Source organism: Scatophagus argus, chromosome 11 (genome assembly GCF_020382885.2).
Source record: "Scatophagus argus isolate fScaArg1 chromosome 11, fScaArg1.pri, whole genome shotgun sequence".
NCBI classification, from domain to species: Eukaryota; Metazoa; Chordata; class Actinopteri; family Scatophagidae; genus Scatophagus; species Scatophagus argus.
The window spans coordinates 1,373,227-1,393,655 of record NC_058503.1 but is presented as its reverse complement, the minus strand read 5'-3'; the positions used below and the strand labels follow the sequence as shown (position 1 = coordinate 1,393,655).

At 41.6% G+C, this 20,429-nt stretch overlaps 1 protein-coding gene across 2 annotated transcripts; it reads right to left on the bottom strand.

The window, feature by feature from the left end:
• Positions 1-273: 273 nt before the first annotated feature.
• ccdc80 (coiled-coil domain containing 80) lies at positions 274-18,814 on the bottom strand. 2 transcript variants are annotated; one of them, XM_046404925.1, is made up of 10 exons: positions 17,199-18,814; positions 16,708-16,905; positions 15,789-16,285; positions 14,259-14,591; positions 13,083-13,239; positions 10,366-10,502; positions 7,087-7,238; positions 6,340-6,443; positions 2,479-2,562; positions 274-1,520 (listed from the first exon to the last, which is right to left on the bottom strand). In XM_046404925.1, the coding sequence occupies exons 1-10, from the start codon at positions 17,887-17,889 to the stop codon at positions 1,198-1,200; spliced, it is 2,676 nt and encodes an 891-aa protein (XP_046260881.1). In that variant the 5' UTR covers positions 17,890-18,814; the 3' UTR covers positions 274-1,197. The 2 variants fall into 2 exon arrangements, with proteins under 2 accessions (XP_046260881.1, XP_046260882.1); XM_046404926.1 differs by having other exon boundaries at positions 15,789-16,282; positions 17,199-18,813.
• Positions 18,815-20,429: the final 1,615 nt, after the last annotated feature.

Below are 20,429 nucleotides of genomic sequence, written 5' to 3'. Positions count from 1 at the left end.
ACATTTAAGTAACAGTGATGCATTTAAAAGCTGAAAATTTCATGTGTAGTAATAGCGCTATAGGGAAAGAGGTGTAAATGTGAGCAAATGAATGGACCATAGATGTGTCACAGGATGGGGACAAAACAGGATGTTGGGACACATGACAGTATAGGGAAGTGGAGAAGAAAGCAACTGTGGATGAAAGAAGATGAACCATGAAGAGGGGGGAAGTACAGAGAAGCGGGAAAGAGAGGGGTTAAGGAGATTGCAAAAGGGAAAGACGCAATAAACCTCATTGTATTATCACTTTATATTAAAACGTTAAGTACAATATCAGTACCCCAAATCAGTTGCATCATTGCATCAAATGAAAGATTCTAGATGTCCTGTTCATAATGGAATGCACATTTAAGATAAATTTATGTTTGCAAATCGTGGAGGAATACTAAGCTCAATGGATTTCAACAATTATTGGCTAGCCCTACATGTTTATCACTATTGTTGGTTAAAAACCATCTCTTTTACTTTTCATTGTCTGAAGTACAGCACATGTTTTTCTGAATATATGATTGGGTTAGTTTTGTTGTTAAATGGCCAATAAAATATACTGTCAAGCAATTTCCCTTCTAATCATCTTATTAGACCACTAGGAGGAGATGTAGCTTCAAATAAGAGAGTCTGGAAACAAACTGGTGAATGTTAATATACTGTGCAAAGCAAGCAATTCAGGGACCACTACTCCTATTAAACAAATGATCATTTGTCATATAGCAGTGTAGTATAAATAAGAACATTGTGTAGCAACAGAAACTTTACAAAAGAGAAATAATGTACCAACAGATGTCCAATAAATACATACGTCTTATTTTAGACCATTATCTACAAAATAAAGGTCTGTACTGATAACACGAATATGTAAATCTGACCTGGAATGCAAGTGAAGGGGGAAGATAATATAATGCAAAAGACTCCTTATTTGAAGTCAGAAACAAAACTAAACACAGCAGATCCCTGATCCCTGATCTACACATCACACTCTGACTAACTGACTCTGGTTAAAGCCCCCTTGTAAGTGCTACAAAACATTAAGGGATCTCACTCGACCTGAGGCAACTGCTCGGTGGAAGATGGGTAGGAAAGGTTATAAAAGGGTTATGGGTGAAAAATGAAACAGGTCAATAGTGCCAAGCACCAGTTGCATGGCAGAGCAAGAAATTAGTAACCATAGCCCTGATGATAGCCATCCTGGTAACCGTGTTCATATCCATGCTGATGGTAGCCATAGCCACCATACTCGTCCTCAGGGCATCGCATACCCAGTGACTGCTGGATGGCCATCTCCTGTCTGCGTAGCTGCATAGAGTCTACCAGGTCATAGATAATAGCCATGGACCACATGGGTGAAGGGTACCAGGACTTAACGTTTCCGTCCTTCCCAACCAGCAGCATGGAGAAGTATTCTGGGCTGATCTGGAAGTAGTTCCTCATGTCCTTCACCAGGGTGCCTGACAGGCCTTCACGCTCCACGGTAGCACTTCCTGGATGGAGCAGATTCAGGTTAAAACAGATCTTTCATTCTTTATAGACATTACTGCCATGTTTTCCATTTACAGTATCTAAAACTCAAATGCCAAGAGGAGAAACCTCAAAAAATTTAGTCATCTGGCAACAGCTCTGGTTTTTACAGTCTTGCGTAAGTCTGACTCCTCTCTTTTTTTCCAGTAAAATTAACCCCTGTTTGGATTAAGAGTTTAAACAAACAACATCTACTAAGTCAAAAGCATCCACCCTTCCATCCATTTTCTATACCGCTTATCTGTGCAGGGTTATGGAGTAGGGGTGTGGGGTAGGGTGTGTGTGTGTTTAGGCTGTGGGAGGAAGCCAGAGTACCTAGAGAAAACCCAAGCAGGCACAGGGACAACATGCAAACTCCTCACAGAAGGGGCCAAACACAGACTTGAACCTGGAAACCCCTTACCGTGGGGTGACAGTGCTAACCACTGCACCACCGTGCCACCCAAGTCATAAGCAATAATTCATATTTGATTCCAAATCCCCCATCACTCAGCAGCACACATGGTTATGCAGCTGTAAGGTTGTATGGAGAGTATCTTTGTTACATAACAGATCTTTGAGGTTCCTCTGGGGATGTGATGGAACAGTAAGTGGACCTTCAAGCTTAGATTCTCTTACTAATGATAAGTAGGTTACAGAAACAAAATACAAAAACTACTGGGGGATTTGTGGATATATTAGGATTCTGGTTTTGCACAAGGAGGATACGGGCAAGACCTATAGCATGGAGAAAGACAGCTGTTGAGAGTTGAAGTGAAATAAGTTAACTTAATGACAGCATGGTCTTAGCATTTAGTAAAGGAAGGTTCTATGTGGAAAAACAGATGTACTACCATTTACCATTTATGTGTACTATGCAGGTCTTGCTACAGACATGGCTGACCCAGAGTCCAATTCAGTATATTAAGAGAAAGTTCTTACCATTAATAGGATAGAGTTCCAAGACTCCACCAATATCTGGTGGCTCTGTGCCGACCAACTTCAGAATGGCGATGTGCCTCAGACCTACGTCACCATGACAACAACAACCACAGCGACAACACACATCAGAGAGGGGCAAATATCTTACAGTAAAAGTCACATTTCAAACAAGAACATTATTACTATAATATGCTGACCAAATGTTTTTTCCCCCACTAGTCCTTCTGCTTATCCAAGCTGATTTCACTGTAGCTGGCATTGGTTTCTAGGTAAAGGGAGGAGCATGTGGTGGTCCTGCCAAAAAGCTGTTCCCTCTGAAGTGAGAAAGCCCACATTAAACGCAGGAGAACGCAGGCTTTACTTGGTGAGAGCCAAGTGCGGAATACCAGGATCAAACCTCTCAGGCCTTCAGCCCAGTCAGCAGGACAGGCCTTTGTTTAGGGTAGGGAGGGAGAGAACAGCCCTGTGGACCAAACCAGCCAAGAGCAACATATGAGGGGAAAAAGTCCTCACAGAACCTGGTCTGGGCCTTCTGATAAGCAAGAGAAAATTTTTGTCTTCTGTCACCTGACCCACTACAGGAAAACAGACATAGTGGTGTCACAAATGGCTACTGCCTTCTAATAAAGTATATTTTAGACTTATTTATAGATGTAATATATATGCTATGATTATTGACTTTTTCAACATTAATAAATCATTTGTAAGGGTTTTAAAGATTAGTAGCAAAACATTCATAAGAAAATATTTATGACTGCCAGGATGCTAAAGTACCATAGCTGGTGTTACTGCTGAACTTTGCCTTTTCAGGTTAATGCATCAACAGACATTTGGTGTTAACTACTGAGCGTAGGCTACTTACATTGACTGCAAATTCAAGGATTTATTTTAAAGACAAAAGAAGGATAAGAAGAAAAGATAAGGCATTATTAATTAATATTAATATTGCATCAAATGAAGTCTTAAGATTTAACTGAATGCTAAAGTAAGAATAAAAGTTCTAAGTGTGACAAATACATTAATGTTCTTGACTATTTTAAGCATTATGGAAGAGTGTAAAAGAAGTAAGGGAGGTGGAACAGGAGAAATGTCAGAAATCTTGGATTCATGTAAACAAGACTAAAACATGAGGTTCAAGTAAAGGGGAAACTTGATGACAGCATTTATTTGGTTTTACTGACTTCACCGCGGGCTATTTAAAGTTTACATTAATCTTACATAAATCTGTCAGACAAGTCAGGCTGTTGAGCACTGCAACATTTAAATACGTGTCCTTTTTTCAGATATACACTAATAACATTTAAGCAACTGTGGAAAAGTTGACTGGCAACCGGTAGGCTGAAAAGGCCGTTGTCAGGGGAAGAAATACACACACAGTATGAACAAACACACACACACACGCACACAGATTTTGGTCAGTTGAAATCATTCAAAATAGCAATCTACAGGTGAATAGGCATAATAATAATTCAAGACATTTTCAGCAAACTTAACATTCATTCTGGCAATCTGAATTAATTATTAATGAAGATGAACTGACCGAAAGTTAGAGAAGGCAGGTCTTTCCTATGAAGTTAAGCTTTCTATTTTATTTGTTTTTGTGTTTCTGACTGCTGCAGCAGGAAATTGTTTGGAGTAGAGAAAGAGCACTCAGTATGAGTGGAGTCACTGTTTCTGAGTACACACAGACAGGACAAAATACAGCAACAGAAAATCCAAGGTCCTCACAGCCCTGGCTATGCTAATTGAATACCTAGCCTACTTAGCAACACAAATAACACAATAATATCAAGTTATAGATTATATAATATCAAAATATATATATAAAAAAAAAGCAAAACAGAAAGGGCTATAAATATTTTTTTAAAAAGATTAGATCACTGGAGTAAAAACAAAACAAAACAAAAAACTAATTTTCCAGTTTAGCTCTAGTGGTATCTATCCCAGTAGGTTTCTCCAAATATATTTTATGGTTTTGAGTTCTTTCAGCAAAGTCTGAATACACAAACACACAAAAATCCCCCTCTCACCCCCTCTGGGGTGGTGTGTGTGTTTTCCTCAGGTGTGGGTCGCCTGCCATAGACCTGGGAGTTTGAGGGCTCTGTGCAGTATCTTGGCTGTTCCTAGAACTGTGCTCTTCTGGACAGAGATCACTGATATTGTACCTAGAATCTGCTGTAGCCACTCTTCCGGTTTCGGGGTCACAGCCCTCATTTCCCCACTTACCACTGGCGTCACTGTTGTCTTACTTGCCACATCTTTTCTAGCTTCTCTTTCAGCCCTTGGTATTTTTTGAGGTTCTCATGTTCCTTCTTCTTGATATTGCTGTTGCTTGGGATTGCTACATCTATCACCACTGCCTTCTTCTGTTCTTTGTCGACTACCACAATGTCCAGCTGGTTGGTCATCACCATTTTGTCAGTCTGGATCTGAAAGTCTCACGGGATCTTAGCTTGGTCATTCGCAACCACCTTGGGAGGCGTCTTCCATTCTGACCTTGGGACTTCCAGCCCATACTCAGTGCAGATGTTCCTGTATACTATGCCAGCCACTTGTTTATGCCGTTCCATGTACGTTGTTCCTGCCTGCGTCTTACACCATGCTGTCATGTACTGAACTGTCTCAACGGCATTGCTGCACAGTCTATACCTGGAGTCCTGTCCGGTGTGGTAGACCCCAGCGTCTACTGATCTTGTACTGAGGACCTGTTCTTGTGCTGCCATGATTAGCACTTCTGTGCTGTCCTTCAATCCAGCCTTTTCCAGGCATTGGTAGGATTTCTTGATATCAGCCCTGCCATGCAAAGGCTTGTCCCACCACGATGGGTCGTCCTTTTCCTTTTCATCATTGCCAGGTTTCTGCTGTTTGAGGTATTCACTTAGCATCTCTGGGGCCCATCTTCCTGATGTATTCCTGGATCTTTGTGGCTCTAACGTTCACTAATCTTCCCTCCTACCAGTTGATGTCTGGCAGGGAGTATGTGTTGATGGCCTGGACCTTGTTCTTACCATTCAGCTGACTTCTCGCGACCTGCCTCTCTCTGTGTAGGCATGTGACTGCAGCTGACTTCCTTGCGGCCTTCTCATGATTTCCATTTGCATATCCCAAGGTATGTGTACTTGTTCTGAACATCGGTAATGTTGCCTTCCGGTAGTTCTGATTATCTTCCCTCTCTTTGTTACCATCCCACCACACTTATCTAGTCCTAATGACATTCCGATATAATTGCTGTAGATCCTGGTGATGTGGATCAGTGAGTCAATGGCTCACTCACTCTTGGCGTGCAGCTTGATGTCATCCATATAGAGAAAGTGGTTCATGGTTACTCCACTTTGGAACCAGTATCCGTAACCACTCTTCAATCATCGCAGATCATCGCAGAACAGCAATAGAGTTTAGTTTTTCAATTCAGTTTATTTATATAGCGCCAATTCACAACAAAAGTTATCTCATGACACTTTCCAATTTGAGCAGGTCTAGACCAAACTCTTTAATTAAATTGTAAAATAGAGAGAGCCCAACATTCCCCCGTGAGCAAGCACTTGGCGACAGTGGCGAGGAAAAACTGCCTTAGATAGCACATCACCTTGGTTTATGCCAAACTTGATGGTAACTTGTACAATTGGCTTTGAGTTGTCCTCTAGATGTGTCGTCCACCCATCAAGTTCTTTATGAATGCTCTTAGTGTCCTGTTAATGTGGTAAATTTCCACACATTTCATTATCCAGGTGTGCGGCATTGAGTCGTAGGCTTTCTTGTAGTCAGGTGTTTTTTGTTTTTTTTATTTTGGCTATCACTTTAAAGTTCTGCCCTTAGGAAAGTTATTAATTGCAGGCACAGGTTGGTTTTAGTGTTACTCACCAAGGTTGCAAGCCTGGCTTGTTAGGGAATACAGCTGCTGCTGATAGGCCCACTCCTCATCGGTTGGGGTGGAGATAATGAATAGGCGGCGCCTCCAGCGGAACCTACAATCACAGAAAATTTTATTCTGGATTTAAGTGCCACTTTGTTGCAGCAGTGAAAGCTCTGTTCTAAGACAAGAAGTTTGTGATCATACACTGACATATTCCCATGTTATTACTGCCAGAGGGTGACAACCCTGAATTATGGTCAAAAACCTGCCAAAACTCAGCAAGGATCAGGAGCTGGAATTCACGTCTCTATGGTAACAAGAGACAGCCTGTCTGCGTTAGACATCTCAGGGAAATATATGATTGCAATGACTCAGCCTTGAGGTACAGCAGGGCTTATGCTATTTTCAGTATCCATGGAGCATGAACATGAACAGGCTGAAACAATCTTCCCAATGTTGCAATGCAATTTAAATGAAAACATAATGCTACATCAATGATATTTTAGATCAAAGTGTGTGTGGAGTTTCAGGAAATCACCAAACAACAATTCTTCTTTGCTTAAAGACTTGGAACTGAAAGCAAGGCTTTATCACATAATGCTAGGAGTCACTATTGCTCTTGTGACAGGATGGGAGTTACAAAATCTTGTTGAGAGAAAAGCAGGCTGTTATGGAGGCTTATTATATTAATACTCAGAATGTTCGCATGCCCATAGACTTAAAGCCATGTTGTGTATTTTTCAAAACAACTTAACCTGGAGAGGAAGTTCTCCAACGATCTGGGCTTATCCTCTTTCTTACAGACAACCCCATCTCTCTTTTGCTGTTCCATCTCTCGGATGCGGGAGGAAAAGGTGTCGATGTAGTCAAATACAGCCTTCATGGCGATGGGAACCTCATAGGTTTGCTGACAAAAGAACAAGTACCAATTATACTCTGAAAAGCTGGTTCAAAATGTGGTGAAGATACAAGATAAATAAATCAATATGCCTTTGGAAACAACACAGAGGATATGAAAACAGAATTCCACAAATCCATAAAACAAAGGGTAAGCTGTTTCCAATAAAGCAATGAAGTGAAGTTTTGGAACATGTTAGTAAATGTGGTGTGGCCTTTGCAACATCACAGGCATTCTAAATGTAACACAGCATCCCATTTAATTTACAAAATGGTAAGCATTCTCAGAATGAATATCTAAAACATGCAAGAAAATGTAACACAGCCACACACTCTGACACCTTCTGTGGGATTTAGTGAATCTGCTGCACAGCTCGTTCTCACTATTTCACACCTCTTTCCACTCTGGTCTCTCTCCCACTTTCTGCCTCATGCCCACACCCACATCCTTGTATGTTCACAGACTTCCCTGTCTCTGCCTCTGTCAGCAGAGAGGTGAACACTGGCCTCTTTGATTAATCTGTCCAAAAACAACCTGGTGATTTACCCTGGCATGCACACACACATATACACACACACAGATGGCGGGCAAATGTCATGTTGTCTGAATTAAAACAGTGTTTTAGTGTCAGCAGCATGTTGGCAGTACAAGGACGCATCAGTCCACCTCCAAAGAGAAACAGAAGATGAAAGTGCTGGGCAGACGGGCGGTAAACCTGTAGACAGAGAATGCAGACCAACAAACTAACAGCAGTGTCACAAATATAGCAGAAAACAGTTAAATCAAATACAAACAGTCCACCATGTAAAAGGAAAGTATTTCAACATTAGCATGAAAGTATGATCAGGGTTCTGTTCATGGCGAGTTTAGAGGTCTTTCACAGTCTATCCCAATTCAGCGGTTGGATCCTTCAAAAGGCATGGCCGATAAAGGTGGGTCCCTCAGAAAAATGAAGGCTAAGTGGAACTGGCAACTCCTCCCCCTTTGCATTGCAATAGAATGAATTAGTGCAAATATAAAGCTGTAATACTCTAGAAATCATAGACTTAGAATGGCCAGCTTCTCTGGCAATGGCTGAAAGGGTCATCCCTTTGGCCTGCATCTGGTTAACCTGCTGTCGCAGGGTTTCAGTCACCTTAGAGCAGCTCACCACATCTAGTAGAAATTAGAAATTATAGGTTGTTCTCTAATTTTAATCTCCACTGTATATTTAAGTGTACATACACTGCATTTCTTTTGTCTTTCCAGATGCATTAATGTAAACGTTTATTTCGCTTAAATGTACATCTGTGTTTTTAAGATGAGAATCTGCACAAAATTTCGTTATGCTTGCATAATGACAATAAGAGACTCTTGAATCTCTCTTTTTCTTATTTTCTGTCTTCTGTTTTCTTTTTCACTGTACTGCATACTGTATTACAATTATTAATACCTTTGATGACTAAAGTCATCATTAAAGCACCTGTAACCCTTGACATGATTATCGAGGGTTAATGTATTTCATTTATGTTCAACAAAGTGTATGTTTTTTAAAAAAAGCTTTTTTTCGAAAAGCTGAGGGATCACCAGACCCAACACTGCCATCCGCAGAGCCATGCTACTTTAGCGGCTAAAAAGGACATGGTCACATAATGTGTTAGAATATTTCTCGACTTAACAAATTAACTTCTAGCTGCTTCTAGGGTTGTCAAAAAAAATCGATACTCAGATACTAATCAATACTAAAACTCTGTATCGCATTAGATACTCATTTGTATATGAATCGATATCAACAGTGCCATCTTCGCCTACTCCAACTGACACACAACTTCACACAACACTGCAGCAGAATGGGAGGCACAAAAGCCCTGCTCTCACGACCAGCTGAAGACATGAATGACTGTTGACGTTCACAACACTGATCTGGCTGAACATGGAAAGGGCTACTACTGAAGGGCCTTCGCGACCACTTTTAGTTTAAAATCAAAAAAGGGGAAGTGTCGTAGGGAAGTATTTTGTATATGAGGCAAACAACCAGCCAAAGGTTAAGGGTGTCGATAAGCCTAAATGCAACAATGCTACAAAGTATCTTTATGAGGAATTTCGATAGGCCAGTAAAGCCAGTGAAGTCTTCAACAGTTGTCCTAAATGTTAACCTGGCTGGTGCACATAATAGCGTTAGCCGTTTCACTATTACAGCTTAGCTGATATACACCGCCCATTAACAAATTAACCGTTATCATTAAGGTAGTGGCTAACGGCCAGGGCTAATAATAAAACGATGACATTAAGGTGGGAGCTAGGCAGCAAACCTTATCAGTCATGCCCCTCTGTAAGGTTAATAAACACTGTCTACCTCAGACAACCTAATATTGTTGTCATTGTTTGTATTGTATGTTCTAGTATGTAATTCTTTTTTTAAATGTTTGTTGCTCCCCCCATAACAATTTTATACAAATTTAAACTTCTACTCTACTCTCCTTTTCAGACAACAACATTTGTCTTGAGAGCTTTAGTTGTTTTTCAGATTACAATGTTTCACATCTATGCTGTCTAGTGAAAACCATGTGTCATTCAAAATTTGGCGATTTTGAAGGTCAGTGTTTGAGTGTTGAATGTAAAGATATGGGTTGAGAAATCTCTCCAAAAATCCCCACACACATTAACTTACCAGTAATGTTAAACCAAAAACATAATGAATAATGATTACTTTTAACTTGAAGCAAATTTTCTTCCATATTTAACTTAATTTAAAGTTTTGATGCCCAACTTTTACTTGCTGTATATATTACTGCTTTTACTTATGTAATGGATCTGATTACTTCTTCTACCCCTGCAGTTTTATTCTCCAAATTCAGGCGAAAGTTAATTGGAATGGATTGTACTTATCTAAAGTACTTTTCTAGACTGGCTCTTTAACAACACAAACCAGCATTCACTCATCGCTCATCAACAGTGATAACCATTCACACTAACGCACCAGTGGATGAGCCATTGGGAGCAGTTTGGGATTAAGTATTTTGCCCAAGCCCACTTGAGCCACAGCCACCATGATAGTGGGGCCTTTGAAACTGGACAGACCCCATCATATTCTGTACAGAAGGACTTTAGAGGATCCAGCTCCTAACTGTGAGAAATGTCTACGGAGAGTCCTTACCTTAACTCTGATGTCAGTGTCGGTGAGGACCATGTAGAAGTCATCATATGTCATGCTAAACTCTTTCCTCAGCTCTGTGATGAGATCCTGGTTCACCAGATCCTCTTGACGAAGACCCTTCATAGGCTTGTCATTTTCTGGAGAAAACATAGATATTGTAGTATGGTACCATGAGACAGTTTATAGTTGTTAATTCACTACATTTGATTATGAAGGGAAATTAACAGGGACGTATTGTGTGTGTGTCTGTGTGGAGACTGTGCTTGTGATATGCAGCATATTCAGTAAAACTAGAACATAAAAACACACAAGATATAATAACTTCTGACATCTCAGTTTTGGCTGTAATATTTTGTTCCAAATTAAGTGAAAAACTTTTTGTTCATGAGCCAGTCAAATGTAACATCTGACAAATAAAAACTCTTACATAACAGTAAGAAAGTATAATTGTGATGATTTCCAAACACAAACACAATGTGAGTTCAGCTCACATTGTGTTTTCCAAAGTAAAATGTGTTTTCCATTGCTAAACTCAAAACAATGTTCCTTTGAAAATGTGTCTGGCGTGACAGTGAAGAGCAGAATGGAAACAAACAACAACTCGACAAAGAGCTGCTTTTATTGACTGATATCTGGTAGGATCACGTGAAGGTTGCAGCAGTTGGCATTTATACAGGCCAAAGCCTCGTCTAGTCTCGTTTTCCACCAATAATTTGGGTCCAGGTCAACATCCAGAACCCTGGGAAACTCAGGACTGACCTCATCCACCCCTGGGGGAATGCCGCTGCAGAGCTGTTTCACTACCTCAGCAACTTCTGCCTAAGTGACGGGAGAGCCCATCATTGAGTCTCCGGCTCTCTGTCCTTCATGGATAGGATTAAGGAGATCCGAAAATCATTACCGTCCAACTATATCTTCAGTTGAGGTCAGCAGCTCCCCATCCCCACTGTAAACAGTGGGAACAAAGTGCCACTTCCCCTTCCTGAGTCGTTGGACGGGTTGCCAGAATTTCAAGGCCGAACAAAAGTCTTTCCCCATGGTCTCACCAAACTCCTCCCACATCCTGGTTTTTGCTCCAGACCAAAGCAAAAAGCCTTCAATCACCGCTCCCTCCACACATATGTGCACAACACAAACACACATGGACCACATAAGTGTTTCTTAGTCATTGGTTCATCGACCTTGTGCCGAGAATTGTGTATAAGTATATTAAATCAGAAAAACCCCAGAACATGCTGGTCGTAGACTGTACACAACAAACAAACTCAAATATGAGCAACTTAACACTACAAGGTCACCCTAAGCTGAGGGAGGGGCAGCACTGGAAGAACCAGTTGTTTAGTATATCCTCGCATACACACACACTGATACACACACCTCTCTAGCTGGTAAGTGGAACAAAAGTGTAATCGAGTTCTACCATGAGTGGAAGCCAGTGACATCACTTCTGCACTTTTTCCAGCATTCCATCTGGACTTTGTTGTCATGGAGTGACAGACTCATAAAGTTTTACAAAGTGGGTTTGCATATGCAGACATTAACACACACTAACCCCAGCCTCAGCTTTGAGACAGCAATAAAAGTCCTCTAAATGTGAGGGGCCTGCCAGGCACAATGACAAAGCACAGTCATGTTTTTTTTCTTTTTGTTTTGAACAAAAGCTGTCATAATTACAATTGTGTGTGTTTGTGTGTGGGGGGATGTGTGTTATCCATATTGTGGGTACATGAATCTGTAACAGTCACATCTGGAAACTCATTTGTAAGCCTTTGATGAGGAGTTAAATGTTAGAGTAAATGTCACTGTGGTTAGGCTTAGGGTTACTCAAGTAGTGGTTATGGTTGTGGTTTGGGTTCAGGTGGTATTTCCTACTATTTAGGATGATACACAAAGAAGATATGTATTCTGGCATGTGATTCAGACCCCCTTACTTTACCAGCTGCTGAACTTGCTTCATTTGTTATAGGAAGACCTACACAATCCCAACTCCTCAATAAAATACAATGAGCAGTTCTCATATAAAAATTATGTCACTGGCAGTAAACACTCCAGAGTGACTTTCGCATTAACCTCAGAGTACAGATTTGTATGAATAAGCTCTTTCTAGTATCACCTGCACAAAGAGGTACACAATACACGGTTTTGAAAGTCCATATGCATTCTGAATGTGATACTTGGAAAGTAAGCATCTACCCTGACATCACAGAAAAAAGACAAAGCATGGACAGGACAGCAGACACGGCAGGACACAGGACTCTTGGCCTGCCTCTCAGTGTACAGAACATCCACACAGTGAAATCTCTCTGGAACACAGAAAACCAGTCGTCCATGGACATGAAGATCAGCTGTGTGATGTCCCGAACTTAATATTTATTAATATGACCCTGAGCAATTAGCAATAAGAAACAAGCTGTTTAATGGTATGTCAGTTGCTGTATTTACAATATTTTGATATTTTTGGGAAGTTTCGGTTTAAAGTGTGTATGATTTTTACAGGAGGAGGTAAGCAAACCATCCACTGAGATGCTGGATTTTCATAAACATTTATTCAGAGCAGCTGAATGACTCAGCAACTGCAAAGACCACTGACAGTCCAGTAAAGGATGAATTTGACCAACCAGTTAGAAGGCTTGAATGGGTTAAGACTGACGTTTGAGAGAACTACTAATGCTATGAGAGAAATGATAATGTGTGCTGCCACTGCATATACTACTTACCCAGCTGGTAATGATCAATTTTCATGGTTGAGTTGGTCAGGGAACCAAAGATGGTGATGATGGAAACTTTCCTGATGGCCATTTCACACACAGACTCCAAGTACTCATCCCTCTGCTGCACATACATACTGTTCTCCTCGCTGGGGGATGTAATCAGCTGGAGAACGGGAGAGGCGAAGGTTAAGGTATTGCATTGAAATACACACATGCAAGCAGAGGTGATGTTTACATTAACATGTAGGCGGAGGATGGTGCATATTTTCCCACCCTGCCCACAGCACTGCTGTGATACAAATCTATAACGGCTGCAGAACAGAGACACAGAGTCTGTTAGCACACAGCTGTGCAGCCTATCGGACAGCTGGAAGATGGCTGCTCCGCATATTTTATGCCTATTCATGTTAGATACCATTTCAGTGTATAATGTAACACAGGTGTAAAAAAGGAGCAAAACAAGTGAATAATTGGCTGCCCCAAAGCACAGCAGTGTTTAGCTTTTTTCACAGATACAGATTAATTAACAATAACTGTTGAAGTGTTGAATTTTTCTTTTATTACGTTTTTTCCAGCACTCTGTTTTGCAAACAAAACTCTTTTTAGAGTCACAGTATACCGTAGATCCTCTTGTCCTGCTCCACATTTAAAGTTCTTCAGTGATGCAGGTTAAGTCCGGCTTCACAAGTCATTTTCCAAGTGGATATCAAGACAAAGTAGTTTTGTCAAGTATTCAGGATGGTTTTGCTATCACTGTGAAAACATACACCACCACCTCATGGTAACGAAGACTTCTACAGGTGAGGAAAATAACTTCTATTAAAGTTCTGTTCATTACTAATGTAGAAACTCCGGAATAGTCTGACATCTGGTAACATTTGCTGTCTTGCTGAGCATTGCATGAGAAGATTGATAACAATCTCATCCGTGTGTGTAAAATAAGAAGCAACCAGTTAGTTAACTAGTTAGTATAAAGTCTCACAGGGGAAACAGGTACTCTAACTATGATCAGTAAAGCTCTCTGAGGTGTATGTACTGTGAGTTGGTAGATCAATGCCTCTGCATCTGAGCACCAGCATTTCCCCTTGCATTTCCCTTTGGTCAAATAATGGAAACAGGAGCTTTGCCAGGAGAAAGTGGAAGTGAGTTTCATATGAACTAAAAGTTTTGTCATGCTCTCACCAGCAGCCGCCTCCTGTTCTCAAAGTAGTCCAGGAAGAAAGCCAGAGACCCCTTCGGAGTGGGCGTGGGCTTCTTAGTGGGCTTAGGGTAGTCCTCTTTTTCAGGGAACTTTAACAACTTCTTTCCATTTTTCTTTCCGTTGACCTTTCCCTCTTTCCCCGCCTTTCCTCTCCTCTCTTCTTTCTTGCCAGCCTTGTCATTCTTTTTCTTCTTCTTGTCAAGCTTATCGTGCTTGCCCTTGACCTTCTTGGTGGGACTGATGTCTGTGAAGGTTTCTGTCTCCTCTGTCGGCTTGCTAGGTTCATACTTGTCCTCGTATTCATTAGTTAGCACCTGCACAGAAAAATAAGAGTTGTTTATTAAGAGCAAGTGTTCACAACCTTTAATGTTGTAATATATTTACATCCGTGATGATCCCTAAAATGATATGACAGTGTTTTAGCCTTTGCCCAGTACATGGAGACATCCATGCATCCATTTTCTATACCGCTTATCCGTCAGGGTCGCGGGGGAGCTGGAGCCTATCCCAGCTGACTACGGGCGAGAGGCGGGGTTCACCCTGGACTGGTCGCCAGTCAATCGCAGGGCCAACACACAAAGACAGACAACCACACACTCTCACACTCACACCTAGGGGCAATTTAGAGTAGCCAATTGTGGGAGGAAGCCGGAGAAACCCACGCAGGCACAGGGAGAACATGCAAACTCCACATAGAAGGGCCCAGACCGGGATTCGAACCTGGAACCCTCTTGCTATGAGGCGACAGTGCTAACCACTGCACCACCGTGCCGCCCTACATGGAGACAAACAAACAAATAAAACAAAACTACACACAAAACCCTGTTTCAGAACCTTGTATATACTATTTTTAAAGGATTTAAGACATCATTTGGCACATACACACCAAAGACTTATTTCTCTCAAAATCTGAGCACAAATTGGCATATAAAGATGCTCTTAAAACAACATGATTATTGCACAAATGTGTCTTGCAGTGTTGTCTGATAGTGAACTAATCATAAGCCATCTCCAGTGTCATTTTTAAAGGACTGGCAGTACATCAAACCGGCCTCATAGCCTCAGTCCACATGTAGCCCCTCCAGCCCAACACCTCCACAACCCGCTTTTTCACGTGCATGATTCTCTGAGACCAGTCACCCAAAAAGATGATGCAATTGATTTTTTTTTTTTTTGCACAACCTGTCAAAAACTGTCTCAGGGAAGCTCATCTGCATGATTGTTGCTGTTGTTGTTATTGCACTGTATAATGGCGCCTAAACAACACTTCAGCAGCAAAAATGTTACAGATTAAAAAGGATTCGACCTGATGATCATTTTGCCAATTTTATTTTACCTATATAATAATATAAATCTCCAAAATTAATTTAAGTAGTAGTGATGTTTTCCACAAGCAGCCTATGTGACAGAATAACTCACATGCACTTTTATCAAACCAAAAAACATTTTGCAGTCAATGAAAAAATACAACTACTTCAATACAACACTCAAGCTAAATTTCATTGAATCACCTTCTCCCCTCCATTCTTCTTCCTGCTGGGCTTGATCCTGGAGGGTTTATGGGTGGCAGGTACCAGCTTGCGGCTGTGTGGATCTCTGTTTTCCTTGTCAGTGTGATTGTCTCCAGCTGGTGTGGTTTTAGCCAGGTACTTCTCTCTGCGGTTGTAGTAGTAAGGATCAACAGTGGTTCTGGGAGCTGGGAGCCACAGGGCTGAGGTGTGAGCTCTGGTTGGTCTCTGGGTAGTGGTAGTGGTAGTGGTGGGTCGTTTTGTGGTGGTTCTTCTGGTGGTGGTAGTGGTGGATTTGGTTGTTGTTGTTGTTGCTTTAGTTGTGGTTGTTGTTGCTCTGGTTGTGGTGCTGGTAGTGGTGGGCTGGGTCGTAGTTGTTGTGGTGGTGGCAGTAGTTGTTGTAGTTGGTCGTGTCGTTGATGTGGTTGTGGCAGTCGTGGCTGTTGTCGTGGGCTTTCTCTGAATCTTTTTCCCTGGTTTTCTTTCTGCTGGTGTATCTACTGGTCGACAAAGACAGAGAGACAGATTATTACGTTTTATTTCACATACTTTCCTGTTTGTGATAAAGTACCTTCAGATGGTAGTGTGCCATAAAATTGTTTTGTCAAAATGCATTTTACTGTTAAAATGTTCTATCATTGACTATTTTATTTTAATTTAATTTATTTTAAATTTTATTTTAATTGTAATATTTTTAGTTTAGGTTATCAACAGTCATCAAGTCCTTCCTAATTAGTTCCTCATTTGTTTCTTGATTAAAAAAATCATTAGCTACATAAAATTTGATGAGGAGTTACTCTCAAACTAATGATTAATTAGCAGCAGATCTTCTTAAATAGATGGCAATTAAGAACCTCCAGAAAGCGAGACTTTTGGCTTCCCCTCCTCTGATAATTCTGAAAAAAATTCTCATCATAATCACCTGTAAGTGTGCCCTCCTCCACCTGGCCCTCGACACCGGCTCCTCTACACTTCTGGACGAAGCCTTTCTGTCTGAGCTTCTCCAACTTCCTCATGGGTGACTGGTCAATCACCTCGTACATGGCCTCCATCCTCACAGGGTAGGGGTACCTCTCCTCCACCTGCAGGGTCTTCTTCAGCAGCACCATCCCAAACTTACCTGCGTGTCACCATATCACTGATCAGATGAGGGTGCACACAGTGTCAGCTATTCTGTCATGTTTTCAACCAGATGAGGAGTGGTGTGTGCTGCTCCATATAAACTCAAGTTGGTGACCACAACAAATGATCTGACATATTCAGATTCCTGTTAATGTTCCGTGGAGAAATAAATCTCAGCGGGCACAAGCACCTTACTTAACTTGGAATAAATGACTTTAGAAGAGGAAATTAAAAGATCATAATCCCAAATACAAGCATGTACTAATGTCAGTGCCATCACACATTCCTTACCTTTCTCCAGTTTGAGGAAGCTCATAAGTCTGGGAATGAGCGCTGTGTCCAGCGGCTCCTCCAACACCTTGCCCTCTGCGGTGATCCTCCTCACCTTGCCCCCCATCTCACCCTCCTGATGAAACATGACAATCTGGTGGACATGTCGCTCAGCGAGCTCGCAGTACACATCCGGTTTTAGAAGAGACATCATCAATCGATAATAGCCATCTGAATCATGAGGCGCAGAGATGACCAGGACGCGGTTCTTCCCTGCGAAACTAGCCAACAGGTTTGGTGATCCAGCGCCGCTGGGCATCCGGATAACCCTAGCTCTCGCTCCTGGGGTGCCCTCATCTTGCATCGTGTCCGGCTGACGGGGCAATCCAATCTGTCCTGCCACCCCTCTCCTTGTCGCTAGACCTTGATCTGCTCTCTTGCCCTGCACGGCCCCAGTCCTAGTGGAAACTGGAACACTCTCGTCAGCCTGTACATCTCCCCCGTTCTTGGAGCTATGCACCGATATTGCCGAACCAAACCCAGGGCGCACACGGCCGACGATGCGCTCTTTGTCCTTTGAGTACAAATGGAAACGCCCAAATCTTGCGCGTCTCTGCAACTGCACCCGCTTGAGGTGAGTCTGTTTATCGGCTTCACCTGTCCAGGTTAACAGATATATAAGACATGAACAGAGTACAAAGGCCCCCCGCATTGTGGCGAGATGTCAGATGAAGTACACACTCACTGAGGGAAAGATACAGATCCAGTGGCGGAGCCGCGATCACCACGCGTCTTTAGTGCATTTGAGATTGTTAATCAATTAATTCCAGATGAAGACATACAGTGTGCAGGATCGGCACATAACAGTCTGCCAGTGATCTCTTTCAGAGCATACCTCCTGCCGTGGAAATCCACTTCATTTGCTCTTTATTTGGCAGACAGTGCGAATAAAAGAAGAAGAGCTTGGAATTTAGTGCGAAAGTCGGTTTACATCCAGAAGTTTTCAAGTATAATCCCAGAGGATCAGCAGTATAGATCATCCAAAATACTTAAAGTAATTCCTCAGCTCCCAGAGAAAATGAATAAAGTATTTCGGCGAAAAGTTGTGGACCACGTAACATCTCCAAAGTACACTCACCCTAATAACTTAAACTATCTACATAATCCTTGGACATTGTTTATTTCCAACAAACTATGAGATGATCTGGGCGCAGGAAAGATGAACTTCTGACAAAATGCAAAAAAAAAAAAAAAAAAGAAAAGAAATAAAAAAGTGTACAGCGCGGCCGTTGCTTCTTCCCAGGTTCTTCGTAACAAAAGTGCGCTTTGGAGTCTTTCCCAGAAATGTCCACACAAACCTCAGCCTCCGGACTCTTGGCGACGCAATGGCAGGACGTGATCCGGGACGATCGTTCCCTACTTCAGTCAGCAACACCCATTTCACCAGCAAAGCGTTTTGAACCAAAGTTTCTGTCTGTTGGGATTACTGTAGGTTTCACGGGAGCTCAGTACATTAAGCAGCTGACTAAAAGTAACATTTCTAAATATGCAGGCAAAGTTAGACACGTTGCCCCCCTGCTGGACAGATTGCCAGGAAGAGAAACGACCAAAATAAGACTCAGTGTCAAGTTGCTCTTTTAAAGCCAATAGAGGAACGCCCCCACATCCCATCACGATCCACCACGGGGTTTTTTTTCCAAGTGGACGTTTTTGTTTTTTTTTTACTTCTAACCCCAGAAGGCTGAATGTTGTCTTTTCATGTTTTGGTTTGTCAAAATAATTGCTTTGACCGCCTTTTCTCTTGTATAATGGTTCTTTCAGCCCAAATCAGACTGTTTCCAACCTCTAAGAAGGTTTCCCGGTTAACTTGTAAGGCCTAAGAAAGTAAAAGTAAACCACTGGGTCTGAGCCACATCCACTCTCACTGCAAAAGCAAAACACTACATGCTATATGCCATTGCCACAGCATATGGATGTCTGTTTGTACAAACTAAGTTACATAGTGCAATAACCACATCCTGTATTTTAGAGCAACCTGTGACCTGTCTTTATTTTTCTCTTGTTTACAGAGTGCTGAAAGTGACATTTGACGGTCGTGAGATGCAGCACTTTGAAACATATTTAAGTAATAGACTTTCCTGGCCAGCCTTTGGTAAAGTGGTGCTAAAAATAATTGCTGAAACAATTTAAAGTCCGTCATAATGTTTTCAGCTATAAACCAACTGTAAATAAATGACATTACAAAATAAAAATCACTCGACCACATGCTCTTACAGGAACAAGAGGATGCCAGCTTTTTATGTCCACCATCACAGTGGGAGTGAACACACACACTCCGCTACAGGCTACTGGCTTGTGTCTGGAAAACAACTGTACATTTCATATCAGAGTCACATGCAGGTTCTCCAGACAGCAAAACTACCATTAAATAGATATTTTTGGATGGTGAGAGCAGTAAAAGAGCCTTGAGCACACTGTGTTCCTCCCAGTGTTAACTGCTGCAGGATAGAGCTTTACTGCTCATGTGATTTCAGCATATTTAGGTTAAAGTCAACAAGAAGACAGAGTTTGTGTTCCTGCTGTGGTGGGCTAAATTTGCCAGTGTGTCTATCTCTGGCACCTCACTTTGCTGTCAGCATGACACAGAACACTAATTGCCACATGCACTGAGGTCTCCATGGTTTGCTCTGTAATTAAATTCTCTGTATGATAAATCACTGTGGCTCTCACTGTGAATCAGAGTGCAAATCATTCTCAAGACCAACAATCACGTATTTTACTTCCATCAGATCTTTATTACATTCAAACAAACCAATAAAGTCACTTAAGTGGTGGCTCAAATTTACATGCAAGTATACATTTATCACACATGGTGTAAGCAGATGCCACAACAGAGGTTTAAAATGCGTTTAAAACATAAGCTGCATGTGGTGTTCACATGTGCAACTGATACGGACCCACTGACCCCAACATCCAGAACCCAGCAGACCTGACAAATGATAAGTGTTGATTCATTATCTCAGGTTCAAACCATGATTTCTTTTTCAGAAGCTTTTCAAAAGGCATGATAGCTGTGGCACACGCTGTACACCAGAATCCTATAGAGGACTTTCTTTTGCATCCACTATGTCTGTTTGTCATTAACCTGTTGTCGTATCGAAACATGTTCAAACTGGGATTTGAGTATGTGTTTGGTGAACGCTGTTGTGTCACAAACCACAAAGGAAATGGAGGAGCTACATACATCTGGAA

Bases quoted from the DNA above. Each gene is read 5' to 3' on its own strand.
- ccdc80 (XM_046404925.1), bottom strand. From the start codon at position 17,889: ATGCGGGGGGCCTTTGTACTCTGTTCATGTCTTATATATCTGTTAACC. The intron at 13,240-14,258 runs GTGAGAGCATGA...CCCGTTCTCCAG, and splicing joins AGAACAGGAGGCGGCTGCTG to CTGATTACATCCCCCAGCGA. The intron at 10,503-13,082 runs GTAAGTAGTATA...TGTTTTCTCCAG, and splicing joins AATTGATCATTACCAGCTGG to AAAATGACAAGCCTATGAAG.